The sequence below is a fragment of the Crocuta crocuta genome, unplaced genomic scaffold, assembly GCF_008692635.1.
Source record: "Crocuta crocuta isolate KB4526 unplaced genomic scaffold, BGI_CrCroc_1.0 scaffold1, whole genome shotgun sequence".
Lineage (NCBI taxonomy): Eukaryota > Metazoa > Chordata > Mammalia > Carnivora > Hyaenidae > Crocuta > Crocuta crocuta.
In genome coordinates, this window is record NW_027527930.1 from 7,661,708 (window position 1) to 7,681,428 (window position 19,721).

The window sequence follows — 19,721 nt, forward strand, 5'->3', positions numbered from 1 at the left end:
CTATGGGACAGGGCTAATCTATACGAGTTTATAATTCTGACAAAGGTACAAAGGCTACCCTCCACCTTCCCCAAGGCCTTCCCTGACCATAACCTCACCCCCAAACACCTGCAGAGCGGGCTCTCTGTGCCACACCTTTGGCTCAGAGTTATAAACTACTTAATGACATCATTTAGACTATGAAGGAATTGTCTTGATGCCTCAATTGCATACCTCAATTTCCAGAATTTAAAATAAAAATAGACAAGCAAATAAGAAGCAAACATATACACATATATGCATCAAAACAGGTATCCTTTCTCTTCATCACTAAGTACCAAGCTATGTGTGATAGATAAATATCTGACCCCACATAGCACCTCAAAGGATTTAACCACACGATTTCATCTGATTCCATTCAGTCCTTACAGCGAACCTGTGGCACAGAGAAAGCACTTTGGCCCCACTTTTAGCGATGTGGAAACACAGGGCACAGAGGGGCATCAGAAGAGTCAGAACTTGAAGATAAGTCTTCTAAATCACACACAGTGCTCTTCCTACCGTATCACATGGCCTCCCTTAAAATGTGCTTAATAAATGTCTGCAGAATGAAACCTGGTTGCCTGACGTGCATTCATTTCCTTTTCTTCTGCTCAGAGCCCTGTTGTCCTTCCTCGCCGGCACTGGGCGGTACCGTGAGACCCAAGCGGGACCAGTTCCATTCCCTTGGGCTCTGATCCTGAGCACAGAGGCCTTAAGATGCGAAACACATTTGGGGTGCCTAGATGGCTCAGTCGGTTAGGCAGCCGACTCTTGGTTTCGGCTCAGGTCATGATCTCACAGTTTCATGGGTTTGAGCCTCACGTTGGGGCTCTGTGCTGGCAGTACAGGGGTGAGGGCAGTCCCTCCCCCACTCGCGCTGTCGCTGTCTCTCTCAAAATAAATAAGCTTTAAAAAAGGATGCAAAACACGGTAGAAAGACAGCTTCCTCTGGCCACGGGGCACACACAATGAGCCATGCACTCCTGTGACGTGGACCTGTAAAGCTGTCCTGGCCCCTGTCCCTGTCTTCCCAGCTGCTGCGTGGAATCTGTAAGCCCCTTTACGGCCTTCAAATAAATCCCCTTTTCATTTAAATTAGCCAGAGGTAGTTTGTCTTGCTTGTAACCAAAGACCCTTACGTAGAAATCACAACCCAAGCCTTTGATAGGTAAGAAAACAGAGACTCAGATAAATTAGCCCAGGACTCCCCAGCAAGTGTCGGGACCAGGTGTGGAATTCTGGTCACCTGACTCCACGTCCGAGGTTTTCCAGGACTCTACACATAAGTGAATGCAAAGTGACATGTTAGAGCTGGAGGAGGACATTTCAAGGGAAACCCCTGCCTCCACCAAGGTTTCTGCCCAAAGAGAGGGGCACCCCTCCCCACTGGTGAGTCCCAGAGCCTCCCTGTAGTGAGGGGGAGGGGGACAACCTTTTCTAGGAGTAGCTCTTTGTATTGCGGCCCAGAACCCTACGGTGGCCTTGCTGACCACTAAAGAACTAGAAATAGAAAAGGTGACCCCAGGGTGAAAACCAACTTGCCCTCAAACTTGCCCTCAAAGAAAGCCAGGCCAAGGAGCCAAGAGCTGGGACCCAACCCAGGTACAGAAGCCCAGGGATCAACTTTGCCAAGTTTTCTGAGTAACGAAAACTGGTAACCTTGCTAAGGCTTTTAACATTTTTTTCACTGAACCCAGATGTCATGAACAATTATTCAGATGGCCTGAATATTTCCAAGCCTAGAGCCTGCTTCATTTACGTTTGCTTGGGCTTACTGACTCTGGAGATGACTTTTTAAATGTTTTCTTTATTGCTTTATTTCTTTATTGTTTTAAAGGGAAATCGATCACAGAGGCTCCAATCACTTGAAGCACTATAACGTGACTTGTTTTCTCAATAAATTTCAAAAGTTCAAAGCAAGGATTACCAAACTATAAAAATACTTCATTCCCTTGGCAGGCAGCAAGGGGCCATGTCAGGTCACTCACAGCGAACCACATGACTTCCCGCAGCCCCCGGTCACCCTGAGGCATGACTGACATATGGCCTGTGTTCTAACTGAAGGGACCCAGTGCCATTGGCTAGCAGAAGTGGCCTCCTGCCCTGCAGAGGCCAAGGGAAGGGATGGTGGAGGGGAGGGCTCCCTGTCAGAACAGCAACTGATGGAGGAAACCCAAAATGTTTCCCCTCCCAAGCTCCTTGTCTTCTGGAAACCACAGGGAGGCCACAGTGCAAGGAGAGCGGTTTTAATAATCACACGGACAAGTCTGGTTACCCAAATCTCCCCCACAGCTCATTGAAAATAGTCAACTAGAAGCAGGGTGGTCTCCTGCTGGGAACAGCAGACTGAGAGCAAGAAGTGCTCGATTACTGCTCTACAGTAGCCAAGAAGACTGAAGACACTTCCAGAAATAGAAACAAGGGTTTAAAAAAGTGGCAAGGCAAATCTTAGGCCTAGACAATTAATTAAGGAACTGTACTTGAAAGTGCCTAGTACGATCCGTGGTACTTAGTGGATGCTAATAAATCTTATAGATGTTGAAAGCCTCGGGACATCACAGGCTCATATTATGGCTTACTATTTTTTAATCATAGTGATCTCCCTAAACATTAAGAAAAGGTTGAGTCATATGCCACGAACTACTTAGTCAGGCTGGAAAATACAAGATTGAATTTAGAGATATTTCATTTAAAAATATTTTTTGGTTAAAACAGAGTTCTTACATTTTTTTCAGTTTGTTTATTTGTTTTTGAGAGAGAGAGACATAGAAAAAGAGAGAGAGAGAGAGAGCAGGGCAGAGAGAGGGAGAGACAGAATCCCAAGCAGGCTCCACGCTGTGCACCCTGAGCCCGAACTCACAAACTGTGAGATCATGACCTGAGCTGAGATCAAGAGTCGAACACTTAAGCACCTGAGCCACTCAGGCACCCCCAGAGTTCTTACTTTATAACACAAAAAAGTTTTTAAACCCCTGGATGACTAAACAAAATCTCACCAATCACAGAAGATAAACAATAGCCTGAGATAAGGAGACCAAAAGGAATAACTTTAATTAGCTGGAAAATTAACATCTATGCAATATCTAATTTCTTGGAGATGTTGTATAAATTAGATACATACAATATTGTCATACAATCCTTATCTTTCAGCCATTGGGTTCTTCACTCATCCACCGCTCTTTGTTGAGAATTACTGTCAGCCATCATGTGCAGTGATGTGCACCTGACTGAGCACATCAGGTGGAGTATGGGGGGAGAGCTGACTGCCAGGCTGTGCATTCAACCTTGGCTTCCTCATTTACTAGCTCTGTGACTCAGAACTTACTGCTTCTGTTACTCAGTTTCCTCATCTGTAAAATGGAGACAAAATCATGCCTTCCTTATAAGGTTGTAATCCACATAAGCTTGTAATCCGGTTAGAATACAGCCTGGTACAGACTGAGTGCTTAGGAAGCATTAATTACTAACACCATGTGCAAGCGGGCTTATGAGAAGCTCTCGAGATGGAGAGATGTGAAGCTCTGGTACCTGTTTGCAAAAAATCCACGGCACAGCATGGGAGTACAGGACTGCCATTCCAACGCTACCTCCATGTGGAAAGTGCTCTGAAGTGGACCCAAGGCTCTAGCCAGACACCCAAAGGAGGGAGGGAGGGCACCGGAAAGGAGTCCTGGGGCTGTCATCCTGCAGGAGCTGGTTCTGGAAGGGGGAGGCTTCCTCTAGGTGGGAAAGTGGAGGGGCTTCCAAATGGAGAGAGAGAGAGAGTGAGGGCAGGCAGCACAGCATGAATGTATTGGATGTGTTTCTCACATGGAGAAGTGGGCGAAACTGTGATTGTATGGAAGAGGACACACTGCAAGAGGAGATTTAGAAAGAGCAGCCTGCAGCTCCGGGCCAGCTGGGCTGAACAGCTGTGTCACAGGAGCAGTGAATCACAGGCTGGATGTGACTACCAAGGAAGAAAGGGCAGAGCAAGGGAAGCTGCCCAAAGGCGGGGTGCCGCCGGGGTTCAAGACCACTTGCTTCCAGATGTCTCACTTTGGCATGCTGATTATTTTGCCCTGAAAACAATCAAGGCCCAAACCACTCAGGAAGAAGCTTTGACCTTCCCCTGACTGCCTAAAAGCATTTAGGTAGAGAACCAGCTCCTGGAAGAGAGCTATCACCATAGATTCACAACAGAATACGAATCAGACATGACAGACAGGGAGAAATCTAGCAAGGCCTGTTAGATCAAAGTCCTCTATATCCCATTGTTTCTGAATGGCCTTGCAGACATTTGTTTACCAAAAGTTTACTCTTTTTCATCTTCCTGCAAATTGCTTTCCTTCCTTTTGAAGTCCCAGACCCCCAACCAATTCTCCTTAGTTGTGGATGATATATATATACATATCTATACCTCATTTTGCCTGGCTGTCTTTGGAATCTCATGTTTACATGCATTCCTCGGAGGTACATAGTTAAATTTGATTTTTCTCCTGAAACACAATTTGCTACCAGACATGAGGAGAATAGTCAATACATGTGGTAATCAAATGATGAAATGAGAGCTGATCTATATTCATGTCCAAGAGGAAAGAAATGGCTAAGTAAAGTGCTGTAATATAGTCCCGCCAGCTCCTGAAGATTACCATCATTAAAATGTATTTGTATAAAGACTGAACCCAATATGGTGAGTTAACAAATGCTTGACTGTTCTACCCTAAGAGAACCCTGGTTAAACCGGATTGATTGAGGAGCTTGTTTTGCAGACGCTGACTCATTACCAACAAGAGTAGCTGAGACTGGAAGAAATGGGGAAGAATTCTTGTGGTTGGGCCAAAGGGAGCAAGAGTGAACGCAAGTAACCTCTGTGATGACACACCCCGAGATCTCCCCCCACACACTTACCATGCTTCCTCTGCCATTTAATGAACACGTATCCCATGAGAAGACAGGATTCCTGAATGCGCACACATGTTCAAAAAGGAAGAAAGACACCTCCCTTCTCCTTATTTCCAACCAGCATATTCTACTCAAGTATATACCCCTTGCCATTCTGACCCCTTATCCTTAAATACATCCAACCACAACCCTTTGGGGAGGTGGATTTGAGGCCTGCCCTCCCCTTGCCTTTTCATTTGGACGCCTCTCCAATAAACCCTTTCCTTGCTGCACATTTCAATTCTCAGTGACTGGCTTTCCTGCGTGTTGGGCATATGGACTTGGGTTGAATTACAAGAGAAAGCCATAATATCAAGAAATACCAATAAGGTAATATTAAGCGAATAGAATATACATATAATGTATATGTTTATGCATATCATACATAGGTCTATATAGTTTGATAACCATGTAAAAGTAAAAGTCACCCATGGAAAAATGGCTGAGAAGATAACCAGTAAAATAGTAGCACTGGTTATCTTCGAGACAGTGAAATCATGGATGGTAGCAGTTTGTCTTACTTTACTCCATTTTCAAGTTTATCTTTACTGCTTACTTATGTTATTTGCATAATAACATGAAACCAAATAAACGAATTCTCATTTAAAACAAAGTCAGGAGGCCAGAAGGGGGAGCTCACACACCTTACCAACTCATCCTCAGTAGCAGGCCAAAACCAAAAATATTTCTTTTTTTTTAAAATAGTTTATTGTCAAGTTGGTTTCCATATAACACCCAGTGCTCATCCCCACAAGTGCCCTCCTCCATGCCCATCACCCCTCTTCCCCTCGCCCCCACCCCCATCAGCTCTCAGTTTGTTCTCGGCATTCAAGAGTCTCATGGTTTGCCTCCCTCCCTCTCCCCAACTATTTTCCCTTCTTCTCCCCCACGAAGTTCCTCCTAATCCACCTATACGTGCAAACATATGGTATCTGTCTTTCTCTGCCTGACTTATTTCACTCAGCATAACACCCTCAAGTTCCATCTGTGTTGCTACACATGGCCAGATTTCCTTCTTCTTGTCCAGCAATGAGTTCAGCCAGTAAGAAAATACATGTCAGCCAATAAGAAACCATCCTGACCTGAACTCTCATTTTTTCCTCCAACGGATTTCCTTTCAAAATAGCCCCTCCCAATTCCTCTTTTTCTCTATAGAGTAACGTTCCTCTGTTTTGAACTACAGACTTACCTATGGTTTGCTATAGCTTGCATGTGCTGACTGTAATTCCTCTGCTATCCCTGAATAAACCCATTTTGCTGGAAAAATAACTGGCTGTTTTACTTTTAAGGTCAACAATGTAAAACGCAGATTATGCTTTTAAAGTTAATGCTACATATGATATTATAAACATTATTTTATAATGCAGTACTACTTAATGGTCAAGGAATAATTTAAAAGTGCTTATGAGAGAGGGAGCTCCGTACCTGCACTCGCGCCCAGGCATCACACGGAAAAGATCTGAAGCCATAGGAAACCATACCACACCCAAGAGATTGGGAGAGAAAGGACGCAGATTCCACTGAGAAAGACTTCTAACGTGGTGCGAACTGGGGAAGTAACAATTGGGCCTGGATTGGAGACCGGAGAGACGGGCCACTCCCTCTGTGGGGAGTGAGAGGGGAAAAAGAGAGTCCGAAACAGAAAAACCTCCGCTCGGGGGGAAAAAAACCTCCGCTCAGGGTGTAGAAAATCTTTGCGCACAAAATACCTGCGCGTCAGGCCCCTCCACGCTCCAAGTCGCCCAGGAGGGGCTGCGCTCACGATTTGCTTCTCTGTGCGGGCTCCTGGCCGGCGGGGAGAGGCTGGGCGCCAGCAGCCATTACCCTTGAGGCGGGCCTGGACCCCCGAGGAGGCGCGCAGGCACCGGCGTCCGTGCTCCTAGCTGGCTGGAGCTCTAGAAGGAAGGCAAGGCGCTAAAAACTGGCAGATGAGACCTCGAGTTCGCGTGTTGGGTGATGAGACACAGAGGGAACTTGATCTCCTCACCCCAGCGGGCTCANCCCCCCAGACATAATCTGAATCGACCTTCTGCAAGGCATATAGTAGTAAAAATGGCAAAATATAAGGACAAAGAGAAAATTTTGAAAGCAGCTAGGGAGAAAAGGGCCCTAACATACAAAGGCAAACCTATCAGAGTGGTGACAGACCTATCTACTGAAACTTGGCAGGTCAGAAAGGAATGGCAGGAGATCTTNTGAGATATTTATCCCTAATGTCTCCTCCTTTACTATTAAAGCAGTAATATGAGCCTAAAAAATAAATTAATCCAAACCTCAAAACCAAGAAACTCAAATAGAAGATAGTTAATGGAATACTGTAAATTTAGCAAGTATGTCTTAGAAATATGAAAGTTCATTGAAAGAGCCCTTGGATAAACTAGTTTTCCTTTTTAATTCTTGGTGTGTTAATTAGTAGGCAAAAAAGAAAAAGAAACCTGACAAAATGAAAAGAATCTCAAAAAGGTTGCAGAAGCCAATGACTATCATAAATTGGATACACATTTTAGGCAAATATGTCACTAAGCAACAGGACCAGGAGGCAAGTTAGCTCGTGCTGACAGGTCGGCCCCAAGGCTGCTCAACCCACACTTTATACAAATGTAAATAACGCACTACATTCCTTAAACCAGAATGACTGGTTCTTATCTACTTTGCAGAACCACCATCATCTTTTTCCAAAAATACAAATATTCTCAAGTCATCAATAAGTGAATGTTGGCGGAAAGGTGCCACTGTGAATTGTTTGTCAAATGACCCAGGGCCTCCACAGAAGAGGGCCTTTCCCTCTTCTCAGAGATTCCCCAGCACCAAGACCATTCCGCGCTCACCAGCAGGACAGGAGGCCAGCTTGCCTTTGCCTTCCTGCCTCAGGCCCCTCTGCACACAATCAAGGTCGCTGACTCAGTTGGGAAGGAACCCAAGGAACTATTAAACACTGGGGCAGGAGTTACTGGAATATTCTATCCTTCTTGTGTAAACAATAGCATAATTAAATCACAGGTGATAGAAATCAGATCCATTAGAAGACTGCAAAAGGCTCTCTAGAAGAGCCCTAAGAGCTACTAAAACGCCTTCTTTTTCTGCAAACTCCAGCTTACAACTCACTCAACCCTGAGAGGAACGCCCAGCAGTTTGCAGGGCACATGTGAGCATCTGTTCGTGAACCAAGCCATTCGTTTTCAAGACCCTATTCCTCTTTCTTGAACCTAGCCTTGCCTCCTGGGCTTCCATGGATTAAGTCCTGTGGTCTCAGCTGAGCTGTGTTCTGTGGATTTAAATAGTTTCTCCTCTTGCGTCCTAAGGATTTAAGCCATGGCTGAGGATATTTCATTTACTTGTTTCACATATATTCACCAGCCACTGGATTTTCCGAGATGAAAGACTTGCTTTCTGCCCCTCGTGAGCTTTCAGTACATTGGGAAGACAGATATGTAACCAATTGTTAAAATGCCTTTATTCAGTTTGTAACAGACACACATACTAGGGAGAGCTCATCCAAAGTCAGGGAAAGTCTCAGGACTTTCAGGTGCCCGCTCAGGAAGCGGCACCAACTGATCTGAGAGAGGCGGTGGGGAGTTCATTCTTGACTGAGGGAATTGCACATAATGGCACAGCAGCATAGCTGGGGACTTACAAACAACTGCAATACAGTTAGAACTGTGCTGTCCAATATGGTAGCCACCAGCCCCATGTGGCTGTTACCCACTCGAAAGGTGGCTAGTCCAAGATTAGATGTGCTATACATTTAAAAGACTTAGCATGGGGGGAGAAAAGAATATAAAGTATCTCATTAATAATTCCGGATATTGATTACATGTTGAAATGACACTGTTTGGGATAGCACTGGGGTAAATAAAATATTAAAATTAATTTCACCCTTTTAAATGTGATTCCAAGAAAATTTTCAAATACCTTTGTGGCCTATAGTAAATTTCTGTTGGAGAGCTCTGGCTAGAGTATAAAATCTGAGGTTGAGAGTGCCAAAAAATTACATTAAAATTAAAATAAAACAGAAAAGCTAGACATACGGAAGGAGACAGAGTGCGTAGGCCTGGTACATCATACAGGAAGAGTCACTAAGACCCTGAGCAGGGAAGGGAAACCACCTTGGCAGTAAAATGGAAGAGAGATCAGGGCAGGGAGAAAAACCAGAGGAAGGAAAACTCAGGAAGCAAACACGAAACAATCAATGAGCGACCAACCTGCCTTCGAAACTACTGGATCTGCTCTCAGGGTTTTTAATCTTCCTTATGGCCATCTGGTCAAGTCTATCGACCCTTTCTTAAAGAAATGTTTTTACATACACAGAACAAAATTACAGGATTACAAAGGAAACCAATTACTGAAATATAGGTATCATTTTTAAAATCTGTGATATGGTAATACACCATGCTTCTTTATTGATACTTTGAATAAGATGCAACAGCAAGTCTAACAATTACTATAATTCTGAAGTATTTATGAAAATGAATGGTATCATGGACAATAGCTTTCATGAGACACAATATCGGTGTTTCCATTAATGAGGAAGCCATGGGTACTGCTTACACCACTGTGGTATGTTGCCTACATTTATACTCAAAGGAAATTCTAAATTTTAGTGAGGGGTCAGTGAAAATAAATTATCATTTTTTTCCTACCCAAGACACAGACCACTTTGAATTCTATCCATGGACCCCTTAGGGATCTGTGGATCCTAGGTTAAGAACTCCTGTAAGATGTTCCTGAGCTTTTCTCACGAGTAAGTCTTGGTCCGTCTAAAATGGGAACATGGGGACACCTGGCTCAGTGAGTTAAGCGTCCAACTCCTGGTTTCAGGTCAGGTCATGGCCTCACAGTTCGTGAGTTCGAGCCCTGCATTAGGCTCTGCACTGTGGCACCACAGAGCCTGCTTGGTATATTCTCTCTCTCTCTCTCTCTGCCTCTCTTGCTCTCTCTCTCAAAATAAACAAATAACCTTAAAAAAAATAAAAATAAAATGGGAACGTGGAGGGAGTATGGTAACAATCAGACACTGTTTTACTTCTAGGATTTATTTGTCCCCATGATCACGCTTTTAACAGCCTATTAAGCTAGCAGACACAATGGCCCAGAAGACATTTTGATGGAGCATTGGGTTTCTTTGGGTTATGATTAGAATGTATGTCTTTTTCTCAGATGAGGATAATGAGCATAGGAACAGGTCCAGGAGACCCAGAGGAAAATTGTTAGAGTTTTCTTTAGTTCTCAGGTGAGTTCATTCTCACATGGAGGCAGTTTCCCCCGACTGCCCCCCAAAAAAATTTAGTGAAATTTTTTCCCCCGAAAAAATTTAGTGAAAAAATAAAAAGAGCAAAAAAAAAAAAACAACAAATATTGGATGGTTCCATTCATATGAGGCATGTAAGGCACTGAAATTCATAAAACAAAGTAGAATGGTGGCTACCAGGGGAGTTATTTAATGAGTATAGAGTTGCAGTTTTACAGGACGAAAAAATTCTAGAGATCTGTTGCACAACATTGTAAAAATATACATAACACTACTGAACTGTACACTTAAAAGTGGTCATGATGCATTTATATTATTTTCTTTTAATCACAATAAAAAAATTGTAAAACGATAAAACTAGATTCTAATTCTAGTTCAACTTCCAATTATCCCCAAGCAAGACAGCCTCAAACACAGACCTGCTCTACCTAGTACACAGTTTCTTTAGGTATTAAACCCATACAAAAAAATTTTTCAAGTGAAGATCCAAATATTTATTTAAGATTCCTCTTTAAAAAATTACTTATTTATTTATTTATTTATTTGAAAGAGAGAGTGCACACCTGTGTGAGAGGGGAAGGGGGCAGCGAGGGGCGGTGAGGAAAAAAGAGAGAGAGAGAGATTGAGAATCTTAAGCACGCTCCACACTCCCAATTTGGGGCTTGATCTCATGACTGTGAGATCATGACCTGAGCCAAAATCAAGAGTCAGATGCTTAACTGACAAAGCCACCTTGGAGCATCCCCCTTTTTAAATTTAAAATTGCTTTATATAAAAACAGAGTTCATCTTTACAAATCAGGATATTGATTTATACAGACTAAGACAATCCGTAAACACTAATAATATCAAACGCTTACTTAGCACTAATTATGTGCTAGGTGTTAATCTAAGCACTTTAACAATACTGACTCATTAGCTCATTTAATCCTGATAACAATCCTGTGGTGGCTGTCCTATTTTTATCTCCAGATAAAGAAACCAAGGCACAGAACACTAGTAAGTGGCTGTGGTGAGTCAAAACGGGCAATTTGACTCCAGAGTTAGACCATGAGCACCTGAGGCAGGGACCAAGACTTTTATTTCTAAATTCTTGCACAAGGAATAGTACTGATTCATAATATAAATTAGTCAGCAACCACTTATTGAGCAATAGATTACAAGAGAGTTGTAAGGCATTTTTACCATTTAGCAATTCTACACAAAAAAGATCTTGCTGATTCCTCTATTTTTTAAAATTTATGATTATTATATTTCTTAGCAATTTCTACACCCAACGTGGGGCTCGAACTCACAACCCCGAGATTAAGAGTCACATGCTCCTCTTACTGAGTCAGCCAAGCACCCCCTCTACTATTTTCTTAAACTTTGTTGGAAAGGAGAAACTTTATTGGAAAGATTATTGGGGGGGGCGGGGTATTGCTACAACAGGGAAAATGCTCTGACCCTAAGATCCCCGAGTACTTCCCCCTATTAATCTTCTAAAAAATGATTAAAGCAGTTCTCCTACTTCCCCAGCATTTGGAATTGGCCAAATGCCAAAGTCACTGCCAAAGACTCTAACCCACCCTGACACTTGGTTATCTCTCATACCCAGGACCGGTGGGGAAAAAAATGAATAAGAGATAGAAAGGCCTGTCTATGAACCAACAATGAATTCTAGAACCTGGTCTAAAATGGTATGTGGGGGAGGGAAATAGATTAAGGCCCTAAAAGTCATCAAAGAGAATCAAGGGACAGCCTTAAAGGGGTTGGGGATAGGGCATAGCTCTTCACGGCTCAATAACCGCTTTTTGCCAACTCAGGAGGAAACACCTGCATTCCTAAACGTAACAGGCTGAGATTGGCCCTCATCCATAGAGTCATCCTCTGGTGAGGTGTCACACAGGTGAGCCAAATATTAGCAACATTTCAGACAGATTTAACCAAAACCTGCACTCCCCACGTATCCTGCAGAGGATGCTCGTGGGAAGAGATGCAGACTGTGGCCACGGTGGGGCCACTCCATATTTCTGGTTGGTATGGCAGGGAGTGGTCAGGACTCACCTGTAGGTATATGGGCCCACTTCTTCTAACCGGGGAGTCTCCCCTCTGAGGATCTCCTCTGGATTGGTGACATTGAAGAAATAGAACTGGATATACACAGGCAGAGGGGGCTTCTTCCAGGAATCAAAGGTCTCGGAACCATTCCTTAACACAATATTCTGGGAACGAAAAACAAAAGGAGAGTGTGTGAGACAGCTGGATTTGAACATAGAGGCAGAGAGAGGGACACACCCTGCTCTGACCGCCTGGCTCATTTATTCTCATAGGCATTCAACTGTAGTTTCTTAGAAGGAGGGCCATGCCTTAGGTCAATATGAAGCCCACAGCCCTATGAAGCAATTAAAGATCTTCAATAAATATTTGGGGCAAAGGAAAGGTGGCAGCCATAGCTCATAGGTAGAAGTGGTGTTAGCAAAACCAAGGCCATAGGTTGAGTACCCAAAAGCCCTATTGACTTTATTATGAAGATTCCACTGACTGTACACTGCTGTGAAAGGTAGGCCATTATGAGAAGTACTGTGTACTCCCAGCTTGCCCACAGGGTAGAACAAGGCAATAGGCCCAAGAAGGCTGGATTTGGTCCTTCCACATGATGTAGAACCATACCCATCCTTACCACCTCCACCAGCAGGCACTTTTTGTGAATTTTCTCATTCAATCCCTAACAAACCCCTGTTTTAAAGATGGGGAAGCTGAGCCTTGGGGATCCTTACTTACAATCCTTCTTTCATTTCCCACCCTTACCATGTGTTATGGGACCCCTCCCGAGTTCATATACTGAAATCCTAATGCCTAGTCTCTCAGAATGTCACTGTACTTGGAGATAGAGTCTTTAAAGAGAAATTTAAGGTTAAGTAGAGTCATGAGGGTGGGCTGTAATCAATATAACTGATGTCTTTATAAGAAGAAGAGATTAGGACTAAAACCACACCAAGGTGAGACCATGTGGAGATACAGGAAGAAGACAACACCTGCAAGCCAAGGAGAGAGGCCTCAGAAGAATCAACCTTGCTGATGCCTTCATCTCAGACTTCCAGCATTCAGAACTGGGAGACAATGAACTTGTGTTGTTCAAGTCACCCAGTCTGTGCTGTCTGTTATAGCAGCCCTAGCAACCTAATAAACCTTGGCTCCAGACAGGAGGTACTCTCCACCCTACTGACTGCAGGCTTGGCCAAGTGACTTGATTTGACCAATGAAATGTGGGTGGGATGGGAATGCCCAAATTTTGAACTAAGGCCTTAAAAAGCATGGCAAGTTTCCACTAATCACCCTTTGCCAAGAGAAGAACATGCTCCAGGTAACTGTTGATCCTTCACCTAAAATGGTGATGTATTGACCAGACATGAAATCTGGAGTCCAGCCCAGTTCAGCTGAGCCAGCCAACCTCAAACTACAGCCATAGGGCACCCCAATAGTGTGGGATAAATGTCACTGTTATAAGACACTGGGATTTGGAAAGTGTCTGTTATGGAGCACTACAAAAGAAGGCTGATTAATACAGCACCCAAGGTTAAGAGACAGAAACCTACAATCCAAGTTGAGGTCCTAATAGTCCTCAACTTGTTAATGGAGAAAAATGTGCATTTTTATAGTAAAAATCATCGAAGTACACAAGAAAGATAAAGGGACAGACTGAGAATAAAGAACCCAAAATACGAACAGTCACTAACTCTTGAGTGTTGAGAATCTGGATCACTGCTTTTTGTCCTTGATAAATTTCAGTACTTCTCAAATTTATTATAACTGCTAAGAAATTAACACTGAAAAAAATTTGTAAAGAAGATCAAAAGAGGAAGATGAAATCAAATGATTCAGACAATGCAAGGCCAGTAGAGAAACAGTAAGACTAGACTGCAAGTGAGGCACCTGGGTTGCTTAGTTAGTTGAGCATCTGACTTCCGCTCAGGTCATGATCTCACAGTTTGTAGGTTCCAGCCCCGTGTTGGGCTCTGTGCCAACAGCTCAGAGCCTGGAGCCTGCTGCAGATTCTGTGTCTCCCTCTCTCTCTGCCCTCTCTCTGCTTGTGCTCTGTCTCTCTCTCTCAAAAATAAATAAACCTTAAAACATTAAAAAAAAAAAGACTAGACTGCAAGAGAAGCATCCTCTGAGGTCACCTCTTGCATTGAGGCTTTGAGTGACAAAAGACAAAGGGGCAGGCTTCAAAACATGTTAGATACCACATGCGAAAATGTGCTGTAACACAGCACACAACAGAATGTCAATTTTTATTTTTTAATTTTATTTTACTTTTTAAACTTTTATTATTTAAAAGAAAAAAACTTTTAACGTTTATTTATTTTTGAGAGAGACAGAGAATGAGTAGGGAAAGGTAGAGAGAGAGGGAGACACAGAATCTGAAGCAGGCTCCAGGCTCTGAGCTCTCAGCACAGAGCCCGATGGGGAGGTGAACCCACAAGCTACGAGATCACGACCTGAGCCAAAGTCGGACACTTAACTACCTAAGCCACCCAGGCCCACCCAGAATGACAAATTTTATTAGTCCAGGCCTGCTTTTTAATAGAAGGAATGTTGCAAAGGAACTTAATGATATTGCTCTATTGTAAATTGAAAATATCTTGGGGCGCTTGGGTGGGTAAGTCAGTTAAGTGTCTGACTCTTGATATTGGTGACTCTTGATATTGGCTCACGTCATGATCTCATGGTGTGTGAGTTGGAACCCTGCATTGGGCTCTACATAGAGCAGAAAACCTAAGCTCCTCGAAGCAAAGCTGGTGATCTGGAGGGCTGAAAGTAAATATACATCCGTGAGTTGGCCGTGCCATGGAACTGGTGATTATTTGCAGTTTAGCATCCATTTAAAATGTCTAATCACCAGATTTCTATTCAAACAACATATTATTGAAATATTTTTGGCCTTCACTATCAGTACTGATTTGCTGAGAGGAGATCAGCTTGATGAGATAGAAAAATTTAATGTTTATTTACTTTAGAGAGACAGAGAAAGACAGAGTGTGAGTAGGGGAGGGGCAGAGAGACACAGAATCTGAAGTAGGATCCAAACTCTGAGCTATCAGCAAGGAGCCCGATGCGGGGTTTGAACTCACAAGCTGTGAGATCATGACCTGAGCCAAAGTCGGCCGCCCAACCGACTGAGCCACCCAGGTGCCCCGAGATAGAAAAAATTAAAGACAAACCATGAAACTCCCTTCCTCCAACTTTCTGGATTCAGCTCAGACTCTCTTTGGTGAAGCCTCCCCCACTGCCCTGCAGGCATTGATGTTCCTCTGTCCAGCACCCGAGCAGCTGAATCAGTCACTTCAGGCAATGTTTTAAAACACTTGTGGTCTTTTACCTCCAAAACCAGAGTCTTAGTTATTTGAAGAGTCAGGCACAGAGAGCGGGAGAACAGCAGAACTGAAAGGGTGCTGTGGTCGAGAAGAGGTGCCCTAGAGGCTATGGAAGGGTAAGGGGGTGTGCTGAAGCTCATTCAGCTACTTAATGTCACAGCTGGGTCTGGAATCCTGTGTGGCTCTTCTCTACCCTCCAACCCTACTTCTGCTTATAACATTAAAACAAAAACCAAAAACCAACAAGTATAAATATACTACACATTTTAGTTGTACAAGTTATATGGTAGAGTTTCTTTGCCATAAAGTATACATATAGCTCCCAGAAACAGCTTAGTAACATGAATTTAACCTACCTAAAACGAATATGTTAACTACATGAAATCTAACATACAAATAATAATTGGTCTTCTAGAGGATTTTGAAGGTCCACGGATATTTTTTAAGTTGTCTGACTTCATTAAATAAGGACATCTTTTTCTTGCCCATATATTTCCAGAATAGGGCAAGGCAATATTCTCTCCTCCATGAATTCCTTGAGTAATCCCCCTTTACCCAGATGGATCATCTCTTCCCTTGAGCCCCGTAACACATTACATTGGAATTTTGTAGGGAAAAAGAGGCCAGGTCAGAAAATCTTCCAAAAATTGAAGTTAACAGGAATTGACCTGAAGCAGGCCATATTAGCAACCAAAAACGAGAAGGGAAGTGCATCTATTCAATATGGCAAAGTATGAAGTTAACTGTTACTTTTTAAAATAGAAGGTGGGGCACCTGAGTGGCTCAGTTGGTTGAGCACCCGCCTTCATCTCAGGTCATGATCTCACAGCTCATGAGTTTGAGCCCCGCATTGGACTCTATGCTGACAGCTCAGAGCCTGGAGCCTGCTTCCAATTCTGTGTCTCCCTCTCTCTTTCCCCCTCTTCCACTCCCCCTTTCTCTTTTTCTCTCAAAAATAAATAAACATTAAAAAAATTTTTTTAAATAATAGAAGGTACTAACCTACAAAAAGAGGTCTTTTTTTCCCCCTTTAATCTTCCCACAGTGTCTAGAACAGTGCAGTTCTTAGAGAAACGTTAGTTCAATCAACAAAATATAGTTCTAGAAAACTCAGACACTAGCTTCCACCATCTTTACTCATAAAAGGCTAGGCGAGAAGGACTTGCTAGGAGGCAATCAGAGGGGTGCAGAAGAAAGGCACGGGCGATCGAATGCAAAGTCATAAGTGTTCCAAGTGCCAGGCCTTAAGAGTAGCTCTCTAGGGGCACCTGGGTGGCTTAGTCGGTTAAGCGTCCGACTTTCGCTTAGGTCATGATCTCGCAGTTCATGGGTTCGAGCCCCGCGTTGGGCTCTGTGCTGACAGCTAGCTCAGGGCCTGGAGGCTGCTTTGGATTCTTTGTCTTCCTCTCTCTCTCTCTCTCTAACCCTCCCCTGCTCACGCTGCCTCTCTCTCTCTCAGAAATAAATAAAACATTTTAAAAAGTTAAAAAAAAAACTATACCAGACGAAGTGGTTATCACATTCAGATACCAGAAAGCAATAGTGTCATTAGAATCACATAATCATGAGAGATCTAGTCCCCATCAGTTTGTGTATCTTATCAATAATCCAGTACCCTAAAGAGCTAAGTATAGCTGGTTCCTTTTGTGGGTTGAAAGAAAAAAATCTGTATCTCTCCACAACCCCTTTTCCTAACAACTATTTAAAGCAGTGCTATGCCCATGGTTTTCTTGCAAAGTGCAGAACTATGAATGCAAATCCTCACAACACTACGTATGTGCTAGGCATCATCAGAGCTGCCCAGCAACACAGATATGGTGTCTGCATGCCAGGAGCTTGGCCTCCACTTTGGAGAGTATTGACACACACATGCAGGTTAACTGACAATATAAAGTAGAATGTGATACATGGCCAGGGACTATACCAGGCAACAGTCTCGCGAGTGTTCAGGTAGTGGATTCTATGACCTGAGATGGAGAAAGGCAGTCCTTAAAGTGGGCCAGGGAGAAAGAATAAAAATTTAGCAAGCAGAGGTCACAGACACATGATGGACAGCCAGGGTTGATTCAACTATCCTCTCTGTGTTGGCAGAGTGAGCCTTCCTCCCTGCCTGTTCTGTGTCCATCTCTCCTGGAACCCTCTGCTTAATCAGAAAGACAATGAATGTGGAGAGTGAGAAAATAAAACATTCAGAGAGGGACAGTGTTAGGTGTGACTGCATATAGGTTTTATGAGGAGTAGAGAGATTCATTTTGAGAGCTGGGTTGGGGTTCTAGGAGCCTAGATTTTGTCTGCAATACAATGGGGAGCCAACGAAGATTCACAAGCTGCACGGCACTTTCAAGAGCCAGGCACTATATTGCCCTTTATCTCATGTAATCTCCCTTAATAGCTGTCAAAGTGAAAATCCTTTTCCCTGTTTTTACCCATTGGGAGACCGAAGCTCAAAGGTTAGGAGAATGCCTAAGGTTCACTAGTAGGAGATGGAGTCAGCCTCCCACCCTAAAATTCACTCTAAACCTGAGCTCCTGGTAACGTTGAATTTTACCAGAGCCTCGTGCTCCTGGAAAACAGTAAATGGTTCAAGAATCTCCCTACCCCCAACCACCACTTTTGTGTTCCAGGAAATGGCTTACTGCAAAGAAGCACCCTTCCATATGGCTTAGATAAGGTTCCCTCATTGTTTATGCCTCATTTACCTAAGGCCAGATGCAGACCCTCCACATTCTCAGTTTTTGCCTCAATATTGATTAGTTGAATCACAGGTTCCCACGGATCAATGGGAACAAAATGCCTGTTAATGTATAGCATGCTGACTGTAGTTAATAATCTGTTATTGTCTGCTTGAAATTTGTTAAGAGAATAGATCTCAAGCGTTCTCACCCCCCCCACACACACACAAAGGTAACTAAGTGAGGTGATGGATATGTTAATTAGTATGATTATAATAATCATTTCACAATGTATATATTATTCAAAACATCATGTAGTACACCTTATATGTATACAGTTTAAAATTTTTTGAGTATAGTTGACACACAATGTTACCTTAGTTTCAGGTGTAGAACATAGTGATTTAATAAGTTTACACATAATGCTATGTTCACCAAGTGCAGCTACCACCGGTCACCATACAACACTATTACAATATCACTGACTATATTCCCTCTGTTGTGCCTTTTATTCCCATGACTTATTCATTCCATAACTGGAAGTCTGTATTTCCCATTCCCCTTCACCCATTTTGCTTTCTAACACCAATCACAAAAATGAACTCAGAATGGATTAAAGACCTTAAATGTGAGACCTAAAATCATAAAAATCTTAGAAGAGAACACAGGCAACAATTTCTCTGACATCAGCCAAAGCAACATTTTTTCTAGATAGGTCTCCTCAGGCAAGGGAAACAAAAGCAAAAATAAACTACTGAGACTACACCAAGATCGAAAGCTTCTGCACAGCTAAGGAAACCAGCAAGAGAAGAAAAAAGGCAGCCTACTGAATAGGAGAAGGTATTTACAAGATACCTGATAGGAGGTTAGTATCCAAAACATATAAAGAACTTATACAACTCAACGCCAAATATATGTACTTTTTACTTGCCAACCATACCTCAATAAAGGTGGGGAAAATGCTTGTGAGCCAAACTTTGGCTAAGTTTCTCTCCTTCCCAGCTTTGTTACTCTCCTTTTCATTAGCAGAGCACACTTTCAGAGATCTCCCAAATGCAGTCTCCTGCCTCCTACTGCGTGAGTCCTTTCAAATAGTCTCTCTTTACTTAGGCTGGATTTGTTTTTTATATGGTGCTAACTATTGTGCCATGCTGCCTATTTTCCACTGACAGAGGCAAGAAGTGTTTTAGAAGGTTACCTGGGCACAAATGGGAATGAGGGCTTGGCTAGGATTATTGAAAGGGTGAAATGAGATTTCAGCAGAAAGCTTATCTCAAGCCACCTCAAAATGCTCAATGAATGGTAACTGTGATCCTGGTTATTGCCATCTTGAGTGGGGATGGGAGAGTTCCAGGTCTTTATTTAAAATAAAAAAGGAAGGGCGCCTGGGTGTCTGACTTTGGTTCAGGTCACGATCAGTTCATGGATTCGAGCCCCACATTGGGCTCTGTGCTGTCAGCAAGGAACCAACTTGGAATCCTCTGTTCCCCTCCCACCCCCA

The 19,721-nt window shown here is 43.1% G+C and overlaps 1 protein-coding gene across 1 annotated transcript in view; it reads right to left on the bottom strand.

Moving 5' to 3' along the window:
* The window catches only part of SCARB2 (scavenger receptor class B member 2), a 76,686-nt gene that overhangs the window by 42,081 nt on the left and 14,884 nt on the right, over positions 1 to 19,721 (bottom strand). The window contains exon 3 of the mRNA XM_077750882.1: positions 12,238 to 12,395. Within this exon, the coding sequence (XP_077607008.1) occupies positions 12,238 to 12,395 (158 nt within the window). The remainder of the gene's footprint in view (positions 1 to 12,237; positions 12,396 to 19,721) is intronic.